This window comes from Silurus meridionalis, chromosome 2, assembly GCF_014805685.1.
Source record: "Silurus meridionalis isolate SWU-2019-XX chromosome 2, ASM1480568v1, whole genome shotgun sequence".
NCBI lineage: Eukaryota > Metazoa > Chordata > Actinopteri > Siluriformes > Siluridae > Silurus > Silurus meridionalis.
In genome coordinates, this window is record NC_060885.1 from 27,019,998 (window position 1) to 27,040,380 (window position 20,383).

At 40.3% G+C, this 20,383-nt stretch overlaps 2 protein-coding genes across 3 annotated transcripts; one reads left to right on the forward strand and one right to left on the reverse strand.

Annotated features, from left to right (window-relative positions):
- The first annotated feature begins 255 nt into the window (after positions 1–255).
- On the forward strand, positions 256–6,818 carry LOC124375941 (homeobox protein six1a-like). Of its 2 annotated transcripts, XM_046834765.1 has the most exons (3): positions 256–1,594; positions 1,960–5,796; positions 5,904–6,818. In XM_046834765.1, exons 1-2 carry the CDS (start codon positions 1,035–1,037, stop codon positions 1,964–1,966), a joined length of 567 nt encoding a protein of 188 aa, XP_046690721.1. In that variant the 5' UTR covers positions 256–1,034; the 3' UTR covers positions 1,967–5,796; positions 5,904–6,818. The 2 variants fall into 2 exon arrangements, with proteins under 2 accessions (XP_046690721.1, XP_046690712.1); XM_046834756.1 differs by having other exon boundaries at positions 256–5,796.
- Positions 6,819–10,300: 3,482 nt separating this feature from the next.
- Positions 10,301–19,968, reverse strand: ppm1aa (protein phosphatase, Mg2+/Mn2+ dependent, 1Aa). Its single transcript, XM_046864765.1, has 8 exons — positions 19,594–19,968; positions 18,118–18,395; positions 17,722–18,015; positions 17,336–17,614; positions 16,687–16,804; positions 16,476–16,587; positions 14,240–14,297; positions 10,301–13,774 (listed from the first exon to the last, which is right to left on the reverse strand). The coding sequence occupies exons 2-8, from the start codon at positions 18,373–18,375 to the stop codon at positions 13,745–13,747; spliced, it is 1,149 nt and encodes a 382-aa protein (XP_046720721.1). The 5' UTR covers positions 18,376–18,395; positions 19,594–19,968; the 3' UTR covers positions 10,301–13,744.
- Positions 19,969–20,383: the final 415 nt, after the last annotated feature.

Sequence of the window (20,383 nt, forward strand, 5' to 3'; positions counted from 1 at the left end):
GTTTCACAGTACTGAATAAAAATATTACTTTATAAAAATATTACTGTGTGTATGTGTATATATATTTAGAAATATTCCATAATTAATGACTTAATATTCCAATATAAATGCATAATATTCAATTACATCTAAAACAGATAAAAACCAAATAAAAAAGGAGACATGAAACAAAAAAAAGTATAGAACACTGTTACTGAGAGAGAGAGAGAGAGAGAGCAACTGTGTGTGTGTGTGTGTGTGTGTGTGTGTGTGTGTGTGTGTGTGTAAAGTGGGTCTCCGATTTCAGGTTCTTGGGTTCCGCCCTCCAGTGTAGGAGTAGAACTGTACATTTTCGTTCTGACCAGTTTAGGGGCAGATCCCCCAAACACGCACACTCGCACACACACACACACAGACACACACACAGACAGACACACACGTACACTACACCAAAATAAGGAACCGGTTTAAATCTGCTGAATCACTGCAGGAGGAGAAAATCAGCAGTTCTTTGAGTTTTGAGGACTTCATAGATTTCACAGACAGGAAATTCATAGATTTTTCTCACCTATAAATAAAACTTCAGTTCTTTGTAAATATTGTTAACGGAGATGTTTGGAAAGTTTGTGCTGTGGGAAGAACATCCGTTTTGGAGCTTTGGTTGTGAGGATCACATCATCATGGAGAAATTACCCATGTCTGGAGATGAAGCTGTCATTTCTTTTCTCTGTCATTTAGGAAGAAAGTTCTTTTTTTGTGTAGAGAAAATAAATGTATAACTTCTGTGGAAATCTTTCCAGAAGCACTGATTTGGAAAGATTGACTGGTGCTCCAGTGTAAAACAGAATCAAAGGAACTGAGAGAAATTTGTTGGAGTGTTTGGAGTAGCTGCTGCACTGCTGGGTAAAACTAAACTTTTGGTAAGAACAGTCTGGACTTTTTGGGTTTGTGAAGATCTTCTCACTGATCTTCTGAACATCTCAGAGGACCTTAGGTTTGATGATGGTTAGGGCGCAATGGCTAGATATTGCACATTAGTATAGAGTAGAATCCTAATGATGACTTCACCAAGCTTTGGCTTCACTCAGGAGCAGGTGGTGTGTGTGTGCGCGGTGCTTCAACAGGGCAAAGATCTCGAGCGGCTCGGTCGCTTCCTGTGGTCACTTCCGCCGTGTGACCGCCTGCACAAGAACGAGTCGGTGCTTCAGGCCAAAGCAGTGGTGGCCTTCCACCGAGGAGACTTTCACGAGCTTTACCGGATCCTCGAGAGCCACCAGTTCTCCACACAGAACCACGTGGGGCTGCAGCAGCTGTGGCTCAGGGGACACTATGCTGAGGCCGAGAGGCTGCGTGGCCGTCCGCTTGGTGCTGTAGGGAAATACCGTGTGCGCCGCAAGTTCCCTTTACCGCGCACCATCTGGGATGGAGAGGAGACCAGCTACTGCTTCAAGGAGAAGTCACGCTCAGTGCTGCGAGACTGCTACACACACAACCCGTACCCGTCTCCACGCGAGAAAACACAGCTGGCCAACACCACCGGACTGACCACCACACAGGTCAGCAACTGGTTCAAGAACCGGAGACAGAGAGACCGAGCTGCTGGGGCCAAGGACAGGCGAGTGTTATTGCAGTGCATGCACACACACACACACAGCCAGTTTAAATGTAAATTCAAATAACAGGAGTATTTTCTGTAAAACCATGAAGAGATTCATTTTGATGTGTAAAGCTGCAGAAACCGAGAGAGAAACACACATTGTCTGATTTAGGTCTGATCAGCGTCTGCATCTGATTTTGTGTTCATTTGAATTTATTTTTCCTTCACAATGTGACAAAGTTTAAAACTCTATTTCAGCCTCTTACATTCAAAGAAATAACACAGAAATTACAGCAGACTGACATATGATGACAACCTTGTGTGTGTGTGTGTGTGTGTGTGTGTGTGTGTGTGTGTGTGTGTGTAATTTTTTTTTTTTTTAGAGGATAGCCATAATAAACCTCTTCAACTCTGCAGCTCTGAGGCGGAAAATATAGAGCAGTTCTTACTGTTATGGAGCCCCACCCCAGACGCTTCCCCAAGAAAACCTGGACCTAAAACTTGGCTGAAGCCAGAACCTGGACTCGAACACATGAACCTCTGCTGAACAAAGAACATCACTGAGCTGGGACTGTAAGCTTTAAACAGCATGAAAGAAATAATTATTAAAAAACATTTAAATAAATAATTATTATTGTGATGAAGAGCGCTGTGTGGATCTCTATTACTGATGTTGTTCCATAGAAGAAACTCCAAGAAGAAAGTGTCCTTATAGTGATCCAAAACCCCTAAAAGAACCCCTTGAAAACCTTGCGTATATTAACCGGGTAAGTGTGGTAATCCAGACTACCCGCTCTCCTCCCTCCCTCTCAGCAGAAAGCTATCGTTGATGGTGAACTAGAAGATGAAATGTGAGCTCCTGCTTTTCCACAGAAGAGGGTGGAGACCAGAAAACCACTGAATCTTAAACAGGAATTCCTGAACTGAGAGAGAGAGAGAGAGAGAGAGAGAGAGAGAGAGTGAGTGAGAGAGAGTGTGTGTGTGTGTGTGTGAGAGAGAGAGAGAGGTGTAAATGAATACATTAATCCAGGAGTCTTCAAAGTTTTTTATCAACATTTTTCATAAACATTATCAAACACAGCCACTGATTTTTATAGAAACCTATAATATTACACTAGTTATATCATCTTAAAACAATTAGAACTATGATGTTGTTTATGCATCATTGTCTGTATATTTTCAAAAAGTTGAAAGTTTATACTTTCAAAAAGATTTGTGCATCATAACGAACATATTTTGCAACTAATATGTATTAAGCTGTTTACAGTTTGTCTTTTAATTTAATAGATTTGCAGTTTCATACATTTTCTTTTTACTATCAGGTGGACAATTATACATTTGCATTAACTTCAGCTTTAAATTTAATAAAACTTTATTGTAATAATTATAATATTAAATTTTTTTTTATCTTTGATGTTTTCACCCATTTTTTTTTTACAAAAATGTATTTATGATTCAACATTAATTAGCTGAACCCTGGTTGAAGACCAATGCATTTATGTGTGTGTGTGTGTGTGTGTGTGTGTGTGTATGATATCTCAGAAGCGTTCATTAGTTTTTCATGATTCCCTGCTTTTTTCTGATTCTCTGCTGAATGATCTGCTGTTTAAACGCAATGCTTTATTAATAATAATAATAATAATAATAATAATAATAATAATAACAACAATAACAATAATGTTAATTTGTCGAATATTGTTTACAAAAGACAAACACTTTGTCAAAAAGATAACCAAATATATTTTTGTTAATTAAAAGGTGAAAATGAACTAAATGTTTAATGTAAATGTTTTTAAATGATGTCCTGTGACGTTTAATTAATCAGCTGTATTCATTAATTAATTAAGAGTAAAACTGTTTTTTTCTATAGCAGTAGTTCTTAAAATGTAGTTCGGCCCTCTAGTGGGGAATAAAAACATGACAGATGGGGAACAATGAACGGCAGGAATTACATTTTTTTTGCGTTCTTCATTAATATTCATTTATGATTTTCTCTATTAAAAATGAAGTTTATACACTCAAAGCAACTACAAACAATAAGATCGTTAATGCAAGTAAATTAAAACAAACTTTGTTAGGTTACATTACATATTTCTTATTTTCTCTATTTTTGAACTTGGTGCTATTTGATGTTATTAATTTTGGAACTTGATGGATCAAACAATTAGACGTTTAAACTATTTCATTACCTAATTAGTGAAAAAACTCACCCCTTCTAAAGTGGGGAATGGCAAAAAAAAGGTTTGAGAACCACTGATACAGTATATGGAGATGTTCTAGGGACGTTCTGCCCTCTAGTGGCTGCGATTAGTCATTACATAGTATTTATGGCATCTGGCAGACGCGCTTATCCAGGGCTACTTATGATTACATATACACATATGAGCAGTTGAGGGTCAAGGGTCTTGCTCAGGAGCTAAGCAGTGGCAGTTTGGTCGCGCTAGGAATAAAAACTGGGAAACTATCAGAGGTCGAACATCTTCACCACAGAGTTACCACTTTCTGAAAATGGCATCAACATAAACAAGAGCAAAGCACATAGCATTTTCAAGCAACACATAACGCATAATTTTTTACAACAACTCAGTCCTATTAAACTAATCACATCTGCATGTGTGCTCAAGAATTCACATTAATACCAGGATTAGATGATCTCGGATGTACAAAAACAGGCCCTAAACTAATGGGAAGGCAACACGAAATAATAAAAATTGTTATTTGTGTGTGGTTATTTGGTCAGCAAAGTGGTATTTATTTAGTCTACTTTAATCTAAAGAATCCTGTGTAGGAAAGTTATAGTACTTTTAGCACATGGCGAGTGTTAAACACACCCTGCTGTGATGCAAGTGTGATAAAGTTCATTTCTGGGTCTCATTACAGCATTAACACAAGTCAGGACATGACATTCTGCAAATTAATTACGTAACTAAGATGACTGCTTCTCTATTAGGTTGGGTTTTGGATGCAGGTTTTAGCCCCTGGTACATTGAGGGAATCAGGTCTGTCCTGATCCACTGCCTGGTCCAAAAAATAAAAATGTCTCCCCTTTAAAAAAACAAAAAGCAAACAGAAACAAACAAAAAAAACAAAATTAATATCAATTTATTGACATTTTCAAGTTCTGGCTTCTGAGTTTCATAACAATAAACAAACAAATGCCCTTTGAGGTAAACTGCTGTAGCAGATGGTCCTGCTCTTAATATAGAGCACGGTATTACACTCAGAGCACCGAGTTTATGTTTGTGTGTAAGATCCCTCCTGACGAGTCTTCGGTTTTTAGGATAAATACTGGACTCTTGCTCCTTTCATTGTACACCAACACAAAGCACTCATGCACTCATTACTGGATAAAAATGACTACATATCTTTAAAGCTCCAAATAGTTTTAGTGAATAAACCATAGAGAGCATTGGGGAGAAATGAGCTCAATCAGGCGCACCCTCTTCAGGAAGATTTTCACCGCATTGTGTTTACATTTCATAATAAATCATTATGTCCCTACATGGTGAGAAATCCTCTTAACAAGGGGACAGAGTTGGTCTTTATGTAACTACAGTGTTACAGCTCATAATTGGACTGTTTTTCTGTCTTATCTGAATCAAATGATGTGGAATCAGATGAGCCAAACGGTACATAATTTATTTTTTAAAATTACAAATACTACTTCAATACTGTGAATTAAAAATATGACCAAAAAAAAGCGATTTTGTATCGATATGTAAAGTTCTCAGTGATGGCAGCCCATATACTGGTCCCTCGAATGAGCATGTTGTGCCCGGCTGTCATTTTGCAGGCTAGAAAGACTTTAATCTTTCTTTAAACCCAAACTCAGAATTGTTCCATTATTAACATAGCTCAGGAATTAGATCAGGAATTAGAAGTTTCTTCTCTTGAATTTCCTGGTTAATGTTTCGCACCGTGCTCTGGATGAGACTATGTTACTTTATCATTCTTCAGCTGCAGCACCGTGTTTAGTGTTTTTACCTTCACACTCAAATCTGATCTGCTCAACTGCAGCCTGATTACTGAAGAAAAGGAAAGTGATCTCTTAGAGGAGAGGATGAGGGTGGAGAGGCTCTCTCCCACTCTCTCTCTCTCTCTCTCTCTCACACACACACACAGTTTTTGAGTTTTGTCCCTCTTGCTTTAACTGAAGCCTCGGAAGAAAAGGATGTCAGGGTCCTAGGGGAAAGGGAGAGGAGAGAGAGAGAGAGAGAGAGGTGCAACTGACTGAATGAAAAAAGAAATAAAGGAGGCAGGATGAAAAAGTGACAATGAAGTAAACTAAAATGAAGATTTAAAAACATGCAGAGGAAAAAAGTAGCAGAGAGAGAGAGAGAGAGAGAGAGAGAGAGAGAAAGAGACCACACGAGATGAGAACAGGTTTGGAGAGAGCTTTTTACTTACTTGGGGTTTCCCGGGTTGGTGGGAATTACACGTGTTTTGGCCCTATAATGTGTGTGTGAAACCCACACCATGCTGTTACAGCACACTGCACACTAACACATTGTTAATACACTTGTAAATAGAGGAAATGCAGTGGATCAGCTGAGCCGTGATCAGCACGTGTTTCTCTGATGTCTGCATCTTCAGTTCAGCCCAGGAGCTCTGATTCTACATAATGAACTCCTTAAGCTTAGTAGTTACTATAGTTTGACACTCTGTCATTTATCTTCAAACAGCTCGTGGTGATCGGAGTGTTACTGGACCTGTGGATCTCCTCGGTGTGTGACAAAAATATCATATCATGATACGCATCACAATATGAATCATATCGCAAAACCCGACAACAATAAAGATGACGCTCGAAAGAAAGTGACACCACGTCATCAGTACAGCATCTGATCGCCACTGTTTATTCTGTAATGATTCAAATGAATAAATGAATAAATAAATGCATCACCATAACGACGATCCCAGAGAAACGTGTGTGGCCTAATCGTGTATCATGATATCGATATTACAGGATCAGTCAGAGCAGAACTTTTCCCCCCACAAACAAAACGTTTATTCATGTCTCAGTGAAAACTTTACCAAGATAACAACAAGAACCCAAAAAGGTAAAAGGAAAGCGTTTGGTTCCCAATGCGGCAGAGAGGACGAGAGTTCGGGTCATTATTCAGTTCATAACAACACAAAAAACACGAGGGAGAAAAAAAGAATACAGACACCACACACCTCCTTCTCTTTAAATATGAAAAATAAAATTTGTAGCTTATGAGTGAGGTTAAACTTGACCTACTGGCCATGTGGAGAAGCAAGAAAGTGTGTAAGAGCAACACACACACACACACACACACACACACACACACACACACACACACAGTATGTGTACTGTTAATTCCAAATTAACTGTTTCAAACAAAAACAGATTTTAAAACTATAAATATAAAGAACTATTTAGTATTTGGTAATGATTTCAAATATTGCGCGCGTGTGTGTGTGTGTGTGTGTGTGTGCGCAAACATCCTCATTGCCTCTAAATAAACTTTGCGTTTTCATGCAGTGTTTAACACAAAGTAAAGCATTTATAACACATCTTAAAGCACCCATTCTACCACTGTACTGTAATCTCTTTTACACACACACACACACACACACACACACACACACACACACACACACACGTGTCTGATGAAATGCTGTGATGTCGAAAAACTAAACAGTTATTTTTAAAGCTTTAAAATGATTTCCTGCTAAAGCATATGCACAAAAAAGGTCAATCAAAAAGGAGTGTCAGTTTGGAAAACTGTTGTATTGACGAGTAATTAAACTATATCAAAAATCCCTGGATTAAAGATTTATTTTATAAACAATTTATATAAAAAAATAAGTCTTTCTCAGAGAATTTTTATCTATTTTACACTTTTGTTTTTGTTTCGATTTTCAAGTAACATTATTTTGATTCCTGAGTTTCTGAGCTTTAACTGAAATGAGCAGTCAATCAAATCAGAATCAAATTAGATCAGGTCGAGGCCACATCAGATCAGATCAGATCAGGACAGATCATTACAGGTCAGTATATACACAACCATATAAATAATAAAATCACCCTGCAGGTGCAGCACTGTGGCTGTAGGTGGGGGATAAAAGAGGGAAACAGTAATAAGATGCTGGAATGTTTATAAGCACCATGTCGTCTCCTTGTCCACCATCATAAACATGGCAGAGCAATGCAGTGTTATAACAATTACACATGTCCACATTTTTGTGAAAATATTTGTCTAAATCTAGAAAATGACGATTCTTTAAATATATAATTTATTATTGTTATTTTGGTGAAATGTAACACTGCTGTTTTGATGCCAGGTGATGTACAATGTGTTTGGTATGAAACAAAGTGCAGATCACTCTGCAGCTAATCATGCAGCTGGGTGAAGAAGAATGATGCCATTATATTACCTGTGCTACTGCACCAACTAGACCCACAAACTGCTCTCAATAATGAAAAAATTTAGATTATTAAATGTTTATTAATAATAACACAGATAATCCCTGCCATCATAATGTGTATAATTAAACAGTAAACTGAATGAATGAAACCATCAATAAAATGAAAGTAAACCATCAATGAAACACACCACAATACAGCGGAGATTTCTTTTTCTAATTCAATCTATCAAAACACCACAACATTTCCAGCACAAGGTTGTGATTATTCTGCTCTTCATTAGTTTATCGCCTGGATACAATCGAGTATAGAAACTTTTCATGTTGAAAGAGTGCTTCAAGTGCGCTATAAATGCTTTCACTGAGGTCAGAGTCATCACATGAAGTACAGACAGGATGGATAGTCAGAGACAGACAGAGAGGATGGACAGGATAGATGAACAGACACAATTCTATTCTGGTTCTCAGGTTTCCTCCAGTCTCAGTACATGTCAATTATAGATTAGTAGTAGAATTTTTACCAGTCCACTCTGGGTTTAGATTCAGGATCTAGATCTTCATTAGATCATCAGGTTAGTTCATATAAGATTCTATTTTGTTAGTAAATTACCCTGTGATATTTTAACAGCGTTTAACACTCACATATAAACACACACAAATCTGTTTTTTGCTTTGTTTCTTGTTTTTTTAGGAATCTGATTTATTATTGAGGTTTGGGTTCAGCAGGAGAGACGCAGCAACAAGGTAACCACCAGAATGCCAAGATATCAACACAACTTTAGTACAGTGAACAGAATGCTGTCTCTGTGTGTGTGTGTGTGTGTGTGTGTGTCATGTTCTCTGTCTTAATAATAAAAGATTTTACAGACGACATTAACAGCAGTGCGCAAAGAGGGGAAAAACAATCAACAAATCCATCAGAAAGAATCCGTTATATCATTCACATCAATAACCATCCATTATATCATTCAAAACCATCATATCAATCACATCCATTACCGTCCATCATATCATTCTCATCATCACTATCCATCATTACATCATCCACATACATCATATTACACTGATCCATCATGTCATTCACACCATACACATCAATCACATTCACATCCATCACATCATTCACATCACCCAGATTCATCAATACATTCACACCCATCACACCACCCGCATCATACAACAGACAGCAAGCAGAGCTGAGCTTGGGCACGTGTGGGGACGTGTATCGATAGCTGATTAATCTACTGAAATATAGGGATGAACTGAGAGTGTGTGTGTGTGTGTGTGTGTGTGTGTGTGTGTGTGTGTGTGTACCCCAGCATGATTACTGAAAAGAATGAATGTGAATATATGGCTCCCTGTTTGGTGAACCCATCGCCTGTTGCCTTGTTCTTCCACCCTGAGCCAGCGAGTCTGCTACAACATCCATCACATCATTCATTTCCATCCCATCACCCACATCTCATCATTCACACCACCCACATCCACATCCCATCATTCACACCACCCACATCCACATCTCATCATTCACACCACCCACATCCACATCTCATCATTCACACCACCCACACCCACATCTCACTATTCACACCACCCACATCCCATCATTCACACCACCCACCCACATCTCATCATTCACACCACCCACACCACATCTCACTATTCACCACCCACATCCCATCATTCACACCACCCACACCCACATCTCATCATTCACACCACCCACCCACATCTCACTATTCACACCACCCACATCCCATCATTCACACCACCCACATCTCATCATTCACACCACCCACACCACATCTCACTATTCACCACCCACATCCCATCATTCCCATCACATATCATTCACACCACCCACACCACATCTCACTATTCACACCACCCACATCCCATCATTCCCATCACATATCATTCACACCACCCACATCCACATCCCATCATTCACACCACCCACACCCATATCCCATCATTCACACCACCCACACCCACATCTCACTATTCACACCACCCACATCCCATCATTCACACCACCCACATCTACATCTCATCATTTACACCACCCACACCCACATCTACATTACATACTGGCAGCATACAGTGTTCACTTTAAACATGTTCTTGAAAGTGAAATGGAAAAAAAAATTGGAATAAAACATAAAACAAAGAAAACGTGAGAAAAGCATCGGTGTAAAGACAGACACAGACACACACACACAGAATAATGGAACAGTGGTTCCAAGGCTATGTTCCAATCCAATTTTTATAATTATATTTAAATAATGCACCCTCATCCACTTCTCCTAGAATCACAAATCCTCTCCGGCACCATCTTGTATGATTTATTTATTTTGTTTTTTTTTAAATCAGCGCTTAATTCAGTTACGACTCTGTGAGCATAATTTACCCAGAATGCTCTGATGAAATATGAGTTTTCCTTGTTTTTTTATTTTAGGGAAAAAAAACAAAACAAAACCAATCAGTTTACAGTCATATATAAAAACTAACTCCAACCAACAAACCAACAAGTAATCAAAGTAAATAAACTACTAAACAAATGAACCAAAAAACATTGTAATCTCAATGAATTAAAAAAAAATGCAATGTAGAAAAGAAAATGCAAAACACCAAAAAACAAATATATAAACTAAATATCAAATGCAGTAACACTTTACGTTAAGGCTTTATAACCTCGTTAACATTAATTTTTTACGTGTTCTAATTAGTTTATATATTTATGTTAATTAATTAACACCATTCGGTTAAAGGAGCCTTAATGCAAAATAATAATAAAATATGACCGATTTCTTACACGTTTGTGCTCGTGTGTGTGTGTGTGTGTGTGTGTGTGTGTGTGTGTGTGTGTGTGTGCCTGAAGTTCGTCATTATGATTGTGGGAGCGTGGCTAAGTTACACCCATGTCCACGTATATTGTGTTTAGTCCATCTCATTGACTCGTTGGGTTATTATCTTGTAATTACAGCTTTATTACACAGTAATAAGGGCTCGGACTCACACCCACTGTGCTGTGAGTGTTACACACCTCAGGAGAAGAAAACAAGGGCACACTTGGGAGGAATAAAACACCAGATTGGAACAAAGCCAGGAAAATTACACAATCAATTATAATAATAATAAAAAAAAATCTTTAAAAAAAAATACAATGATACAGTGTTTTGTGGATCTGTAGGAAATTTCAACATTGTGCACACACACACACTGATTCACTCACTCGCTCTTACACTCACTCACTCACACAGTCGCTCACACACTCGCTCACACTTTCTTGAGCTTAGCTTGGTTGTAAGGAAGAGTTTTGATTATTTATCCCATCTAAAAAGTAACAAACATTTAAAAAGAAAAACATTAAATCTGGACTGTAAAACACACACACACACACACACACACACACACACACACACACACACACACACACACACACACACACTTTCTCTCTCTAAAGCAATGTGTCCTATGTGCCATTAAATAAACCTTAACAAGCAAACAATACAAAAGGAAAGAAACTCTGTGCTGTAATCCCGTTATGGTTTACCCGTTTCATCAAAGGAGCAGGAAAAAAATGGAGTCAGGCGTGTGCCGAGTGCGGTTAGACGCTACACTGCGATATTCAGAACACACGACGTGGCTGTTATGGAGAACGAGAAGAGGAACGCACTGGGATAGGAGGCGAGTCCGCTCCAGAAAATCTATATAAAAAAATAAAACGAAGCCACCTGAGGATCATCTGATCAGAACACAAAGTAGAGACGAGTAGGAACTGAGGTCTTACCGCCTAAAAAAAGAGGGAAAAAAAAGCATTTCAGAGCGAGCGAGTTGAAACTTCCGTTGTCGATACGGAGTCATTTTATCACCTGTCATGTCCAACCTGGAACATGGCGTGAGAGACACTACGATTGTGACGTAAAGAAGAAAAACATGGCTTTAGAACGTTTTTCTAACTTTATACAGGTAGTCCCCAAGTTATGATGGAGATAATATGGTAAGTGGAGACATGGTCCAGCCTACCCAGGAGTCTTAAAGAATGGTGATCACTGTGGGGTAGTATACTGTCATTTATTAATAATGTAACAAATTACAGGAGCCAATTTAACAAAACAGAGCAATTTACACTACCATAAATGAACTTTGCAGTATGTATACACACACACACACACACACACACACACACACACACACACACACACACACACACACAGTAATCCCCATTTATCGATTTGGTTACGTTCCAAAACTGCCCACAATAAACAGACGCCAATCCAAAAACGCTATTTTATGTATACAGTACTGTACTGTATTAACATTGTACTTCATTTTATAATTACTAATTATATTTTTTATTAATAAATAAACGTCATTATTTCAACATTAAAATCCATAAAAAAACAATCCCCTTTTGTCTATCGTGATGTCTGCAAGAGTCCGGGAAAATCAGCCAAACTAATTAGTTATGTGGCAAATGCATAAACCGGAGGCGCGAGATTCGAACCGCGGTAAAGCTGGGGATTACTGTATATATGTGGCAGCGGCCATGTGCACGAGCGAAGGTTGCAGTCGGACTCAAACTGCTTCAGGGATAAAAGGGAGGGAGACAAGAGTTCAACTTGGGTTTTGAAACACCTAAAACACAAATGCTCCAACAACGAGACAACTGAACCCCGTTGACCGGCTGGCGAGAGAAAGGCATCTCACAAGACGGGAGTTGCGTACATACTGGCAGCGTCTCGACGTATCATCAAAAATTAAAATGGCGCACAAACGTTTGTATATTTTTTACAATCTTCATCGTAAGATCAAAAAATCATAAGTGGAACCATCATAAATCGGGGGCTACCTGTACATGAACTTGAGGAACAGTCAAGAACTCTACAGAGTCTGAACTCTATTAGAGCTCCTGCAACACACACACACCTGAAGCAGAACGACGGCGCACAGCGCACATGGTGTCGGGCGTGAAGCATTATCCGGGTGATTAGTTTCAGCACACAGTACGTTAGCGGCCCCAGAAACAGGCACACGGCCAGATTATTTATTTTGAAGGAACACGAAAGTGAAGTGCCTGGTTTCTGCGTACGTCTTGTACCTCACTGTGGTGTGGTGTTACGCTGCCATGGCAGCTAGCAGGCAACCCCTGATTGGAAATCCCACTAACACAACGACCAATCAGAGGGCTCGGAACCTCAGCTTCCTGATCAGGTTGTTGGTTTTTATTTTTATCCTGTAATTCCCCCAATTTGTTGCGATATAAAACCGCAGCCTTGGCACACATCTAACGGAAACGTATCAAAACAAAAAGCGTCTGAGCTGCAGGGATCTTACTGAGAGTTAACGATTCCTATGGCAAGGCCGATAGTGCATAAAGGTTTTCTCTTTTTTTTTTCTTTCATTTTTAATATTTTATAAGATTTAGTTTTTGTTTTTTTTTAACATTTAATAACAAGCTGCATTTGATACAGACTTTTTTTTTTTTACACAATTGCACTTCAAAAACAAATATACAAATACACACGATGATGTGAATCAAAATTAATTACAGCCCAAAAAAAAAAAGACAGATATGAAAAAAAATAAAGGAATAAAACGTCCCGTTGTGAGTGTAGATGAGCGTAAAGGGATGATTCCCTCGTCCCTCCTCTTCGGGTGGCGTCCCGTTGTTTCTGCTGTGTGTGTGTGTGTGTGTGTGTGTGTGTGTGTGCATGTGTGTGTGTGTGTGTGGAGCTGGAGCAGTCGTGGGGAAGATGTGTATGTTGTTAAACGCTACCACACGTCATCAGCGGACGCAGAGTCCTTTAGTGAGAGAAGAGGAAGAAGAGCAGCCATGTAAGATGCCACTTAGCGACAACTCTGCGTCTGTGTGTGTGTAGTGTTGCTTGACATGTTACTGTAATGATAAAGGGAACACTGGATGGTCATACGGTCAATTCCTGTACTGAGCTAAGCTTCTGGACCAATCGGATTGCAGCATCAGGAGAACTAAACACTGTGTGCTTAAAGACGTCTTGTTTTAAGGGTTAACGAGCTGTAATTAGTTTGTTAATGTGTCCTGTCCCTCCCTCGCACACACACATTCGAGACGCTCAATCAGGTATGTTTAACGTGGATGTGAAGTGTATAACCCTGTTTCAGTGATATTAGTAATAATTTATATGCCAACAGAATACACAATGTTGTGAGTTTACACTTAATACATGCCTGCACACACACACACACACACACACACACACACACACACACACACACACATATACTCACTGTGTCCTCATTCCTGTAGGGGTTGAGTTTGTTATATACTGCTTCAATAACGCTCCGCCTATAAAATTAAATAAATCAGTCAGTCATTTATGTCTGTCTCTCTCTCTCTCTCTCTCTCTCTCTCTCTCTCTCTCTCTCTCTCTCTCTCTCTCTCTCTACCTCTCTCTCAGAGTGAGCTAGCCACTGCAAATCAAACTAATTAATATTCATTATCACACCGATCTGGGCTTCTGATTGGGTCAATCGATACACTGGGGGAAGCTTTAGATCTCAATAACAGCAATTCTGTACATCTGAACACAGTCTCATGCCTCTCTGAGCGTTCCTACACTTTGTTTTTTATTGCAAAATTCCATACTTTTCCAGACTCAAATCTACAGACGTAAACATTTTCCAGATCATATTAATATATAACATATCTAAAAATGCTCTCCAAAGTGTATATATAATATTCTGGAGCTCAGCTGGCGAGGGGGTCCAGTAAATAAACCCTCCTCACCAGCTGAGGTCCAGACAATTACATACCTAAAACACTAATTGATGATTTTTGCCCGCCTGAAGAAATGAGTTTAGACAAATTTTTTTTTTTTATTGGACACATTATAAATGAATTATTATAACTAATAAGAAAAGAAAAAAAAGAAAGAAAAAAGACAAAGCTTTTGTTTCTGCTGAACTAGGATTACAGATCATAAGTAAGGACCGCATACATCACTGGTTCAAAAAAATGATGTTTAACATTGCTGTCTTCTATGCTTTCATTTGCACTGGTAAAATATCATCAGCAATATCATTCAGAAACACAACCAAGCAAATAAAGTGCCAGTGTTGAAAAAATGAAAAAGTGCAAGAAACCCTTTAAGTCCATAAAAATGTAAACAACCTCATATGAAAATGTAATTTAATTCAAAATCTTTAAGTGAACTTAAAGGAGGAATCATTTAGAAAAGCTCAGTTTTCAGAATCAACTCTTCTTATTTTTTGAGAATTGCATTGTTTTTCATTGTGGTGAGAGTAGGGAGCAGGTTGAGAAGAGCCTGGAGGTGTGGAGGTACACGCTGGAGAGAAGGGGAGTGAAAGTCAGTAGGAGTAAGACAGAGTACATGTGTGTAAATGAGAGGGAGGGCAGTGGAGTGGTGTGGTTACAGGGAGAAGAGCTGGAGAAGGTGGAGGAGTTCAGGTACCTGGGATCAACAGTGCAAAGTAATGGAGAGTGTGTTAGAGAAGTGAAGAAAAGAGTGCAGGCAGGGTGGAGTGGGTGGAGAAGAGTGTCAGGAGTGATTTGTGATAGAAGAGTGTCTGCGAGAGTGAAACGGAAAGTTTATAGGACTGTGGTGAGACCTGCGATGTTGTATGGATTAGAGACATTGAGTAAAAGACAGGAGGTGGAGCTGGAGGTAGCAGAGCTGAAGATGTTGAGGTTTTCATTGGGAGTGACGACGATGGACAGGATTAGAAATGAGTTTATTAGGGTTTTGGAGACAAGGTGAGGGAGGCGAGATTGAGATGGTTTGGACATGTGCAGAGGAGGGACATGGGGTATATCGGTAGAAGAATGCTGAGCATGGAGCCACCAGGTAGGAGGAAAAGAGGAGGACCAAGGAGGAGGTTTATGGATGTGGTGAGGGAAGACATGCAGGTATTTGGTGTGAAAGAGGTAGATGTAGAGGACAGGGTGGTATGGAGACGGATGATCCGCTGTGGTGACCCCTAATGGAAGCAGCCGAAGAAGAAGAAGCAGCAATTTTTTTTCACTTAATGAAAGTTTCATCCGTTTTTACGCATTGCTCTCTGCTGCCTTCACTGCACATCTGATCATAGCAACAATGAGCATAGTAACTCTACGGCTCTACTGAGCACCGTGGCGCAAAAAAGTTTGGGGACCGGTGTATTAAAGAATAGCGTTTGGCATATATTTATTTCATCTTGCGGTCCGCATTCGGACCGGAGTCCGCTAGTGTAGACATATCCTTTGTTTTTTATGAAAAATATTTGTACAAATTCTACATTTTATAAATTTTTGTAAACCGAATAAGGCAACAATATGGAAAAATATTTTTCAATACTCAGTGTTCTTTTTCCTCGACAAACTAATCCAGACCTGGCAATCGCACAAATCTAATTCCTTTTTTTTTTTTTTTTAAATGTGTAGGAACCCTGCTCAACATTCTGCTGTGATATTTCATTCAGTGTGTGTGTGTGTGTGTGTGTGTGTGTGTGTATGAGATATCCTTACTTGCTGGCCAGCTCTCCGCCAGGCGGTAAGTTTGGGATGCTCTCTGACGCCAGCGCTCGCATCACCTGCAGAAGATCTGGCACTCCGTCGTCATTCTGCTTCTTCAGGATCTCTACAGAGAGAGGAACGGGGAGACGAGTGTGTGGTCATAGGAGTGTGAAATAAAATACATAGCTGGCTGCACGTTGGAAGCTCACACAGTATTCCGTACCCTCTACTCGGTTCTCCAGGTATTTGTCGAGTTCTGCTTCTCTCTTCACGGCCTCGGGAGAAACCTTCGGCGCCCCGCTAAAGCACACCAACACCACACTCATGTTGTCTCTGCTTCCCTGGAATCATCACAGAAACGGAAGACATCTTTAGCATTAGGTCTACAAGCGCCTCCTCCTGACATGTAAAGATCTACAAGCTCCTTCTCCTGACACTCAGATGTCTACAAGCTCCTCCTCCTATCATTTAAATATCTACAAGCTCCTTCTCCTGACACTCAGATGTCTACAAGCTTCCCCCCGTCATTTAAAGATCTACAAGCTCCTATTCCTCTTACTCTACTCCTCTTACTCAGAGCTCCTCCTTCTGACACTCAGATATCTACAAGCTCCTCCTTCTGAGATTCAGATGTCTACAAGCTCCTCCTTCTGAGACTCAGATGTCTGCAAGCTCCTCCTCTTACTCAGACGTCTACAAGCTCCTCCTCCCGACACTCAGACGTCTACAAGTTACTCCTCCTGACAATAAGACTTCTACAATTTCCTTCTGCTGGCACTCAGATGTCTACAAGCTCCTCCTCCAGAAATTCAGATATCTACAAACTCCTTGTCCTCCATCGATGCAGTTTGAGTTGCAGGTTTTCTCCTCACCTTGTACAGACAGGTATCGACGATCTCGTTACACACTCTCTCCAGGTCATCTGTGACCTGCAGTCTCGAGCGTACGAAGTCACACAGCTCCTCATTGGCCATCACGTCCCAGATGCCGTCGCAGGCCAGAACGATGAATTCGTCCTCAGCTTCACAGCGCTCAATGGCATAAACCTCAGGCTCGGGAGAAACAAGCTGCTCCGTGGGTCCTTTACCACTCACGCACTTGTAGTCGAAATCGCCGAGAGCTCGAGACACGGCGAGAGAGCCGTTGACGCGCTGGACAAGGACACGATGAAATAACACGATGAAATAATAAGGCTTCCAACATCAGTATAAAACACTAACACTTGTCTTGTGTGGTGTTGTGCTGAATGCGTGCTCACCTGGATCATGACGGATCCCCCTGCGTTCTGGATGCGCTGTTTTTCCAGCGGGTTGCTGGGTTTGTGGTCCTGTGTGGAGAAGTGCACGGCGCCAGCGCGGCTCAGCAGCCCCCGAGAGTCGCCGCAGTTAATTAGGAAGATGCGACGTGGCGAGATCATGGCACCCACCGCTGTCGAGCCGCTCCGGTTTCGCTCCGACATCTCCCGCATGTGCTCATCAATCTGCAGGAAGCCGGTCCTGATCCCTGATTTGACGCGCTCCACATTAGGCTCCTCCTCCCCTCCACTGCCCCCCTGAACCCCAGTACATCAGACATTCGACACTGAGCAACTGTTTCACTTGATTTTACTGTTTGCGTGCAGGTGTGTCTGTCTGTGTGAATAAGAGAGGCTCACCTGGAAGTCACGGTTGCTGGTGATGTGCTCTAGCAGGTGTTCACAGCAGTATCGGGCGACCTGAGAACCGGCGTGTCCGTCGTACACGGCGAAGAAGGACCAGGGCTGGAGACCGTGCGGGAGGCCGATGACGGCCGTGTGAGCGTCCTCCATCTCCACACGCCAACCCTGCATGCTGCTCACACCGTAGCGCAGCCCGTTGCCCTCGCCGTGAATGTTCTGCTTCTCCATCTTCGGCTTGTCCAGGAACGCACCCATCACTCACGGCTCACACACACCTGGAGTCACAGACTGAGCGCGATCAGTACTACGACTACCAAAAAGGCCTGTTTGTATCCTTCCAAATGATATTTTAAATTCATGCATTCGGCAAATTATCCCTTACTCCACCAATCTGTTTAACTGCCTATCCATCTTTCTATCTACAGGAAACACTTTACTAGACCAATCTATCCATCGATCGATCCGGTCATTTATACATCACCGATCTTCATTTCACTTTATCAACTTATTCATCCATCTACTTACATATTCCCTCAATCCTTTCATCCATCTACTGGTCTATCTATAGTACGCACATATCCATCATCATTATCACACACACACACACACACACACACACACACACACACACACTGGTCGTCCTTGTATGGCAGGGAGATTACCTCTGGTTCTCTCTCTCTCTCTCTCTCTCTCACACACACACACACACACACACACATATATATATATATATATATATATATATATATATATATATATATATATATATATATATATATATAAATAAAGATATTAATACACACCACTTGCACTAAAAAATAGCGAGCTTTATCCACAGTTTCTCACACACAGAGAAACATAGAAACACACACACTTCTGCAGTGTGTGCAGTTTACTGTAAATAATAGGCAAATGATGTATTTGGTAGTTGTTGACTGTGTGCGTGTCTGATTTCCGTAAACTATTTAATGTGTTCAAAAAAATGAAAAAAAATAGACTGTAATCCAGTCACGTAACTCGTTTCTTTCATTGGTGTCGTTTTTTATTTCCATTTGATTGAAATGAACGCATTACGTAATGGCCTGCGTTTTTTTCCCCCGTCCGCATTCCGACAGGTCCCGCCCCCTCGTCCCTTATTGGCTAATACAACCCCGCCCCCTGCACCGGATTGGCCAGTCTGATATACGTGCGGGTAAAGGGAGACTTTCTCAGCAAATCCCAGCATAAACAGGGGGTGTTTGTAGGAATACGGGTGGGAAACGGAATGAAAAAATGGTCAAGTGTCAAAAATAGGACGGTTTGTAACAAATTGAGAGCTGTGTGTGTTAGGAGGAGAAAATCTACACAAGTTAAAATCTAATAAAATACACTACCGAGAGTACACTAACGAGACTAGTCGTTAGCTCGTGTTAGCTAAGTGACGGCTTAAAAACTTCATATAGATTTTGGAAAAAAAAACTAAAAATATCTTACCGTAAATCTAGGAAGGTGTGAAAGTCGTCAGTACTAAATGAGGGAAGTGTGGAGACAGCGGTGAGGTGAAGAGCTGAGCTCGGAGGCGGACAGGAGCGCTGAGGTAAAGTGTTCAGTCAGTGACAGCGCGGCTCTCCCCGCCGTTTATCAGCCTGCTGTGCATCCTCCAGCTTTACTTACTCACCGGAATGCGAATCTAACCCGCCGCTAAACGAGATTTCTGTATAAAACGTGGTGCTGCGCTCCCCCCGGCCTCCAGCGCGTAAACAACCCCACCAACGGCCAGCGTCAGGACCCGGATGTACAACAAACAGAGCTGCTACCCTCTCCCACTGACGTCATCACGCCGTCGGACCCGGATGTGGCCTCCTGCGCGCCAATGGAATTTATTTTAAATATTCATAGGAAAAAACATAAAATTAATATATAAAACATAAAATAAACATATAAAACATTACATTTTATGTTTGTTTTATTTGTTATTTAAACAAAGTAAATAATAAACATAAAATAAACATACAAAATATAAACATATCAAATAAACATATAGACAATATATATATATATATATATATATATATATATATATATATATATATAAACAAAAATATAAACTATTGTTTTTATTCATTATAGATCATTTATATATTATGCCAGTGTTCCCCAAACACATTTAATATTAAAAATGCCTCTGTACTTTAGAATGAAATTCTACTTGAACTAGGAGACCCAAACCTGTTCCAGCAATGTTCCTGTGCACAAAGCCATGAAGATCTGCTTTCCATAGGTT

Coding starts and splice junctions, on each gene's coding strand:
- LOC124375941 (XM_046834756.1), top strand. CDS start 1,035: ATGATGACTTCACCAAGCTTTGGCTTCACTCAGGAGCAGGTGGTGTGT.
- ppm1aa (XM_046864765.1), bottom strand. CDS start 18,375: ATGGGTGCGTTCCTGGACAAGCCGAAGATGGAGAAGCAGAACATTCAC. Junction 16,588..16,686: donor CCTGGAGAACCGAGTAGAGG/GTACGGAATACT, acceptor CTCTCTCTGTAG/AGATCCTGAAGAAGCAGAAT. Junction 14,298..16,475: donor GGCGGAGAGCTGGCCAGCAA/GTAAGGATATCT, acceptor TTAATTTTATAG/GCGGAGCGTTATTGAAGCAG.